This window comes from Myotis davidii, unplaced genomic scaffold, assembly GCF_000327345.1.
Source record: "Myotis davidii unplaced genomic scaffold, ASM32734v1 scaffold390, whole genome shotgun sequence".
NCBI lineage: Eukaryota > Metazoa > Chordata > Mammalia > Chiroptera > Vespertilionidae > Myotis > Myotis davidii.
This window is the reverse complement of record NW_006282748.1, coordinates 405,891-414,640: the sequence shown is the minus strand read 5'-3', so window position 1 is coordinate 414,640 and position 8,750 is coordinate 405,891. Positions and strand designations below refer to the sequence as shown.

Genomic DNA, 8,750 nt, shown 5'->3' with positions numbered 1-8,750 from the left:
GATGAACGGGCTGGGGTGCTCATGCGATGAATCTTGGGATCCACCAGGGCCTCCTGGTCCTCTCCGTGGGCCCACCTTCTTCTGTCCCTTGTCGCAAGACTGCCCCGTCGGTGCGAACGGTTCTGCACTGTGATCTGAGTTCTCCATAGCGCGGCCCTCCCTTTCTCCAACGGGCTCTGTCTTCCCCTTTCTGGGCTCGCAGCCCCACCTGACGTCCTTTGGAAACCCAGTGAGCGCTGTGAAAACAAGGCCCCTTTGGGGGCCGGGCACGGATAGTCTCCCCAGTGCTGGACAAGGGAGGGGTTTGCTACGATTCCCAGCCTGGCCGGGGCCGCCCTGAGTCTTTGCCTCTCTGTGCCATCTGCCCTCTTCCCCTTCCTCTGCCCAAGGCTCATAGCTCTTTGCTGCCGTGATTCCTTCTTCCTTCTCACTTCAGGTCACTGCTGACATGCTTGCATCCCTTAGCTGTTCCTTCCCACCCGCAGCTCTCAGAGCCGTGGGACTTCAGTTCACTCCCGACTGCGTGCCGCTCTCCACGTCTCCCGGAGAGGGGGCTCTGGGCGGCCAGCATGTCCTTGTCTGGGCAGAGCTCTCTGCCTGGGCCGTCTCAGCGGTCACTGCCCAGCCTGTGGCCCAGGTAGGAAGTTCCTGGTAGGAAGTGATGGGCAGAAACGCAGAACTCGAACTCAGCCATGATGTGCGGAACATTTATTACGCCATCTAATATCGATAGTGAATGACTCAGAAAGATACACGGCAAATGTCATTAGATTCTGACGGGTGAGTTTTGGAAAAGACACGGATTGTGTCTTCGGCCCTGACCCTGAAGTGAAGTCATGCCACCATTTGCCTCCCCAATCCAGCCCACACTCTGGAGTCTCGATCAGAGCTGGTCACTCAGGGCCTTGCAGCCGCCCTCCTCGTCCTAGCAGCATCTCTCTCTTGTGACATGGACTCAGACTCTCCCTGGGTTTATTTCGGGCTGCCGAGTTCCTCTTTCTCTCCTGGGCTTCCTCCCACGTCCAAGTCCTACCTGGGCTTCCGAGACCAGCTCAACCTGTACTCCTGCTGCGGCGAAGCGCTACAAACCTGCTGCCTTAAACCCGCAGAAATCTCCCTCAGTTCTAGATGACAGAGTGGAAATTAGGGGTCGGTGGGGTCGGCCCCTTCAAAGGCTCTAAGGGAGGCTCGTCCACCCACCTCCAGTTCTGATGGCTCCAGGCATCCCGCAGCTTGTACCTTCATGACTCGGTCTCATGTGGCTTTCTCCTCTGTTTCCTCTTCTGTCTCTTATAAGGACACTCGTCGTTGAGTTTAGGAGTCACTCAGATAACACAGGATACTAGCTATCTCAAGACCCTTAACTCAGTTACACCTGGAAAGCCCCTTTTCCAAATAAAGTCATTTTATAGGTTCTGGGGATTCAGCGGTGGACATATCTTCGGGGGGGAGGAGGGAGGGCAACATTTAATTCACTATAATCGCCAATTCCCTCGAAGACGTCCCCAGCCAGAAGTGACCTCTCTGCCCTGTGGGCTCCTGTGCCCTTACTCCGGTCACGTAAGCATCCTTGTGCTTCTGTGCAGTGTTGATCTGTTGGGACTCGTAGTAGGAGTGTGGGTTACAGAGCTAGCAGTTCTGGGTTCAGATCCCAGCTCTGCCACTTGCCAGCTGGATGGCACTGGCCAAGTCCCTGAACTCCCCTGCCAGGGCCAGGAGGCAGCGAGGGGCCACTCTCTGGGGCCTGCGGCCGCAGGGCCAGCCCCCTCGCCACCCCATGCTGAGCTTCCTTAGATGTTGTGCCCGAGGTGCCCTTCTTGTCTTTGCCCTGGTTTTTAAATCTGCAAGGAAGGGACCCTTCTCCCGATAGACAAACTGTCCGGATTAAGTGAGCGGCACAGCTAAACAACTCGGCACGCCGCCTGGCTCGTAGCGAGGGCTCCGTAAACGAAGCCGCCGTTTCTCTGGCCAGACAGTAAGCGCCCAAAGAGCTGGTCTTCAATTCTCATTCCCTTTTAGATTCCTAATAACTCCACGCGATCAAGGATGCTGAGCGAATGAATGGACCCGTGCTCAGCGGGAGGCATGGGTAACCGGGTTAGCGGTCGATAACCAGGCAGATCCCTCCAGCTGCGCGGCCCTGGACCCAGAGTCCTTGAGCTGATTCATTGCCTTGTTCGTGTCTGGTGCTTGGAGGGTGTAGGTGAGGTGCTTTGGATGGAAGGAGCGGAGCCCAGACCTCAGCACATTTCTGAGGTTGGTTTTCAAATTAGAACCATGAAGGAAAAGGCTCCCCAAGCGGGGTGCGCGGGCGCTGGAGGATTAGCGCGCGTCTGGAGAGCAGCAGCTCAAATGTGCAAAGTGGCTTCGGTCCACGCAGGCCGGTTCCCCGGGAACAGCTGGGCTCCCTCTCGGTCCCGCACTTGCCAGCGCCCGGGGAGGAGCTGCTTTCCTAGAGCTCAGAGGCGATCTCGCCTCTGCCTGGAGCGCCATGAAACTCCGGGGGGCAGCATCTGGCCCCGGCGGGGGGACCCCGAAGCATGGCTATTGGAACTGATGTTCCTCTTTGACATGGTGGTTGGGACTCATTAACTCGCAGTGAGGACCAGCCCGGGAGGAGGAGTTCCCTCCTTTCTAGCAACAAGGAATGTTTCCTTGGACAGGCCGCTCGCCCTGTAACTGATTTTCTCTGCTGGCACCGGACAGCCTGCTGTGTGGGACCCCGAGGCTGGTGAGAACGGGGCTGGATTCAGGAATTCCTGGATGGGAAGGCTCTTCCCTTCGTTACCACAATTGCTAAAACACGAGGTTTAATAGCCCGAGAAGATCTGTATTTGCGTGGAGACTGTGCACGTGTGGAATTTTATTTTTGCTTCAAGCTGACCACCAGAGCCAGACGATTGACAACTGTAACATTTCTAAGTTCCCCACACCGTCCTGTTAGGTTCAGATCTGAGATCGCGGCCCTCAAAGCTCAAAGAAGTGTGTGTTTATCTAGCAACCTCACTAAAGCACTCGTTTCCGCCGGTGCCAGACACATGGATCAGGTTTGCAGTCGGCTGCCCAGTTCAAGGGCTGCCTCTCGAACCAGCCACAGGGCTTAAGGGTCTGGAAGGCTGTTGGGAAAGTTGGTTTTCGTAACGGCCGCATTGATGTGCAGAAGGTCACTATGGGACTGGCAAGCACCGAGCCGCTGTCGGTGGGGCTGAGCGTGCAGTCACCGTTCCTGGATGAGCTGTGCGCTTGGAAGCAGGAAGCACAGAGCGGGCTTCTCGGCTTCAGGCATTTGGCTCACTGTTTCCATCCATTGAGTCATGTCCACTGTTGCACCTGCTTCTTTTGGAGCAAAGTGTGCACATTATCACCATGACTCTTCAATAGCACTAAATTGTACTGATCTATGAGATCTGTTTCTTTCCTTTTCTTTCTCTGCCATGAAATAGGATCTCCAGGAGTGTGTGTGAGTGTGTGTGAGTGGGGGGGGGGGGGGGGGGGTTGAAAAACACCTTCTGAGTCATAGCCTGAGAAGTTTTTTATTGTGTTTTTTTTCAAGTGATTCAAGGTAGCAAAAGCAATACAGGGCAAGCAGGCATTTAAACTGAAAACAACCAGGTAGTAAAGACTTCTGCTTTACTCTGCCACAAGACAGGTAACCACCAGTCATTTCTGACGCTGTTATCAAGTTGGAGAGTGGGGTTGGGAGACTTTTCCAATAGAGGTGGTGGTACACACACACACACAAGAACCGAGGCCTGTAAGAGAGGAACTTCAGCACCAGTAATGACCTCACAGCTACCATTTGGATCTTGTATATATATATAAGCAAGAAGATCCTGATGGTAATATCGAGACATGGTTCTACCCTCCCCGAGTATTAGCTTGTCATGAACCGTGAACTGGTGCTCTTTTGAGCTCCCGGGTGCCCAAGGAACGAGAAAGAAGCTGTAGAGCGGGGGCAGAGGAGTCTAGGCCAGGGGTTGGCTAACTCCAGCCCGAGGACCGGCCATCTGCTTGTGGAAATGAGGTTTTACAGGCACACAGCCACACTCATTCGTTTCCGTAGTGTCTGTGGCCGCATCCATGCTACCACCGCCGAGTGGAGTAGTTGCGACACTGTATGGCCAGCGTGCCCAAAACATCATCTCTCTGGGTCTCTAAAGGAAAAGGGAGCAGACCCCTGGTCTAGACAAATAGTCAGATGAGTCAAGTGTTGGCTAAAAGTCCCTGCCTCATGATGCCAAAAGAAGCCTGGGTTGGCTTTGGTTGTTGTCAGGCACTGTGTGATTTTAAAACATCTTTGCAAGCCGGCACAACTGAAATTCTCATTCGCCTTATTTTGGGGCAGCAATATGGAAAGTAAAATTAGACCTGAATATAGTTTATATGTTACCTGGACTTCTAGAGCATTGCTCCATTGCTTATATATATACACACACTTGCAAGTCAATGCCATTTCTCAAAACTTTAAAAAAGATGCAAATGTTGGTGATCTTTAAAGTGTGTCTGTGCAAAATTCTACAATGCTCAAAATCAAGTGCTGGAGCTATAATTTCAGTCCTTCAGGTAAAACTCTTTAGTCGAATGGTTTTCCCCATCTTTGAACCAGTTTTAAGAGTCACCGGAAGTCTGTCAGTTAAGACACCAGACACATTTCCGAGCCGAACCTTCCAGTGCCAACATGCTGGACCAATTCAGTAAAACATGCCATAACATTACGACTGTTTTATTCGCGTTAACGGGGCCCTTTCCACAATGGCAGGAGTTCAACAGCCAGGCACGGGCTCTAGGTTATTATGCACACGCTGGCGATAGATTTGAGTCTTGCCTTGGTGGCCACGTTTGGTTGGTCTGGTCAGGAGCGCAGGGTCTGACCATGAATATGCTCAAAGACCTGCAGCCAGGCAAGCCCAGTGGCCGGAACCTTGCAGTCCTGAAGTGTCAGAGGTGACCTGAAGGTTCTGAAATGACCTGAAGGCTAACTCTTTTCTCCTCGTGTAAACGTTAGGTAGATTCCTAAGTAGCTGATGATGATGGACGCTGCCTGTGTATGTGATCTTAGCTGATTTGTGATTAGTTGCAACAGAAAAGACCTCCGGGGGACGGGAGCCCTGGCCTTCCTCTCTAGACTCAGATGGACCCCCTGGCTGTGTGCCTTGTCTAGGATTTAAATGGCTGGGACCCCGTTCTGTAACTGTTCCTTTTACCCGGGCGAATTTATGAAGCTTGAAATAATGACGTAGGGGAGAAACGCTGTGTTAGTGCAAATATCACCAGGAATTTAAATATGATTTTTTTGGAGACGTGTTAAGAGTTACAACATACAAACCCACATGATAAATTATAACAGCGAAGCAAATGAAGGCATAGAATATGAAGTTTTTTCTTCCGTTTCAATTCAAGTGTAACAGGATCTTCATAGCGGAAGGAAACCTCACCGTTCTGTATTGTTATTTAAAAAACTGGTCCTAGTTCTTAGGTTTTTTTTCCCTTGCTTAAGAAGCCGGCAAGGTCTTTAGTTTTGGTCTGTCCCATCTCAGAATGCCACTTGTAAATTCGAACTTAAAGGCACCCTTCATGTTTAAAGGAGGGGCACAGTAGGGCTGGTTTTCAGAAAAGATGACTCCTCGTTCTTATTTAGGAACAGAAAGGTGAGACCTTTATGGGGCGTCTGAGAAAAGATTTCCAAAAGTGATTGCTCTCAAACCTGGGTTCCAGGAGTCAGGCTGCGGGGGAAAGTGCCTCTTTAAAGCAAAGCAGCCGGCACTCCGGACGCTGGGAGCAGCGGCCAGATCACGGGCACGTTTCTGCGTGGCGGCTCTGCTCGGGCAGCCAGGCTCTCATCAAGGTCCAGGCGGTCAGAGGCTCGCTAGGGAGAGGCCCCGGGGGTGGGGGGCACTTCAAGTTACATTCCATGCGAACATTAGACTGTCAGGGCGCAGGGGGGCCCAGTGTCCACGGGAGGGAGGTGGGCAGAGACCTGGAACGCACGCGAGCACATGTCAGCGATAAATAGCTGCTGACACAAATGGAACATGTGCGGCTTTTTAAGAAGGTGGGATCGAGTAACAGGCCCACGGCCATCGCTCTCGGCACTTCAGACCTCTTTCTTCTCTCCACTTTGGCTCTTTGTTGAGTCACTTCCATCAGGCAACGTTCCACAGGATAAACCGTTTGAATCTGGTTGTATTTTATCCAACGTCTGTTTCCCTGCGGAGATAGTAATCACACAGAAATCTTTCGAGCTCTTAGCGAAGTCTAAGTCCTAGTAATTGCTCCTCTATCTAGGCCACATTTTATTCCCCGTTTTATACTAGGTGGTCACTCTCTAAACCAGTGGTTCTCAACCTTGGCTGCACATTCGAATCACCTGGGAATCTTGTTAAAATCCTGATTTCTGGGCCTCATCCTCCGGAAATTCTGTGTCTTTGTTCTGGGGTGGGGCCACAACATTAGTAACAAAGAAACAGAATTTCCAGAGGATGAGGCCCAGAAATCAGGATTTTAACAAGATTCCCAGGGGATTCTAATGTGCGGCCAGGGTTGAGAACCCCTGCTCTAAACAGAAGAGGAAAAATGCCAGCGGAGGAAAGGCCCTGGGCACTGCATGCCCCTCGCTAGGTGGTCAGCGCTGCCCAGGGGAGAGGCAGTCTCCCCGCCCGTAGGGGCTGCCACGCTGGGCACGGAGACCAGTCCGGGTTGGCCGGGAGGTTGACACATTGCATTCCCTCATCTCCAGAGCTTTCTCCCCGGAGCCCTGTCTCCTTTTATGTTGAGCCTAACGCACATGACTACACAGAAAGGCAGCCTTTCAGAGTGGCTTCTAAAGGCCACTGATCCTATGCACGGGGCTTTGTGAAATGAAAAAGAGTTGAAAATAAGTGAGCATTTCCTACCAAACCTCTAACCATACAGGTCACCGCCCTAATGCACACCTTGCCATGAACGCCAGTTCTTAATTCTTGCACTGAACGCTCTTAGCCGACCAGATGGCTCACATGGGAAACAGAGCACAGAATTCACAGGGCCACGTTTTCTCAGTCGTGCGGACGCGGCGTTAATGGTTTGTGCTTCAAAGGCTCGGTCCTAACAGAATGGTGGAGGAACCTGTGAGGACACCACGACTCCTGTCTAGGAACCATAGGTCACCCTAAACCCTAGCAAAGCTGGAGACTGTTGAGAATGGAGGGGAGGACACAGTGGAGTGTTTCCTTTGTTCTGGACATTGCTTCTGTGGTCTGCATGACTAAAGCGAGTGATTCTCAGTGGAAGTAGGGAACTGCCTGGAAAGATGAGGCATGTTAAAGGGACCAGGGTAACTGAGGGAAGGAGGGGAAGAAGCTACTCGTGTTCAGGGGTCTGGGGAGAATGTTACTCTTGGCCTCACAGGGCACAGGCCGCCTTCCTCAGGGACGATGTTCCTTAGCGGCCTGGCCTCTGCCTTTCACTGTCCCTCAAAGGCCCTCCGAGCACTGGGGCGCCTGCTAGGACCCCTTCCCTGTTCCTCTCCTCCCCTTTTCCAATTTAAGGAAACTCAGAGGAAATCTGCCATATCACCCAAATCAAGAGAACAGGGTCAGAGCCCGTGTTCCGTGCAAGCCTGACATTCAAATAGATGAGTATTAGCACAGTTAAAACATCACCTCTGGTATTATCACTAAGTGCTTATGTTTTGAAAATATGTTTTCTATGAATTTAACACCCAAAATCATACCAGCAGCTATTAATTTATGAGGATAACATTTTCTCTTGTAAATGAAAGAATATACAGTTTTACCGGGAATATTCCCCAAATCAATGTAAGACTGTGGCAGATGTTCCTTCTCTCGGTTTCTTGTGACCAACAACACACCCAGGAATGACAGAAAACACCTGTAAGAATAACATGAATACAGAATGCTGAGACAACGCATGGTATTAAATAACAGCCCCTATTCCACATGGTGGCATAAATTCCACTGGTTTTGCTCTTCCTGTTTCCCATGGTAAGCTGCCTAAAACTTGTCTTAATTGCTGCAGCCAATAATATTTGTCCTCAGAACCAAGCCTTGGAGAGCTTCCAAGACATCTCCGCCCCAGCTTTTTACCATCTGGAGGCTAATTCAGGCTCTAAACCCTCTGGGTAGACATTAAGTCTCATTTTCTATCCATGCATGCCCAGACCCATTACTGGCATGCAAAACGAGCAAAAAAAAAAAAAATTTATTCTTTAATTTTCTAAGAAATTTAGTTGTCCTTGGCCATAAGAACAGTCACAGTTTCCAGGTCTCAGAAGTTTAGCCTTGCCCAAATCTTATGAAATTGGATTTTCAAGATAGATGGTTTTCTATGCTGAGAGTAGTCTGGGTTCCAGTTTGCATTACAACGGCCATGCAGAATACCAGATAAAATGTCCATACTACCCGAAGCAACCTATAGCTTCAATGCACTCCCCATTAAAATACCAACGGCATATTTCACAGACCTAGAAAGAACTCTACAAAAATTCATCTGGAATAAAAAAGACCCCAAATAGCTGCAGCCATTCTGAGAAAGAAGAACAAAGTAGGAGTGATCTCAATATCAGATATCAAGCTATACTATAAAGCTACTGTTCTCAAAACTGCCTGGTACCAGCACAAGAACAGATACATAGACCAATGGAATAGGATAGTGAACTCAGAAATCGACCCAAACCACTATGCTCAATTAATATTTGACAATGTAGTCAAAAACATACAATGGAGTCAAGATAGTCTCTTCAATAATCGGTG

The 8,750-nt window shown here is 50.4% G+C and overlaps 1 protein-coding gene across 9 annotated transcripts in view; it reads right to left on the bottom strand.

The window, feature by feature from the left end:
* Positions 1-3,514: 3,514 nt before the first annotated feature.
* NIPAL2 (NIPA like domain containing 2) overlaps positions 3,515-8,750 on the bottom strand; it is a 48,550-nt gene continuing 43,314 nt past the window's right edge. For 5 of the 9 annotated variants that reach the window (XM_015560973.1, XM_015560953.1, XM_015560957.1 and 2 more), the window contains 2 exons: positions 7,775-7,869; positions 3,515-6,207 (listed from right to left, as the gene is read on the bottom strand). In XM_015560973.1, the coding sequence (XP_015416459.1) occupies positions 6,095-6,207; positions 7,775-7,869 (208 nt within the window). In that variant the 3' untranslated portion in view covers positions 3,515-6,094. Of the gene's footprint in view, positions 6,208-7,774; positions 7,870-8,750 lie in introns of those variants that run through there. The other 4 variants (XR_001513107.1, XM_015560978.1, XM_015560967.1 and 1 more) reach the window with 4 other exon arrangements.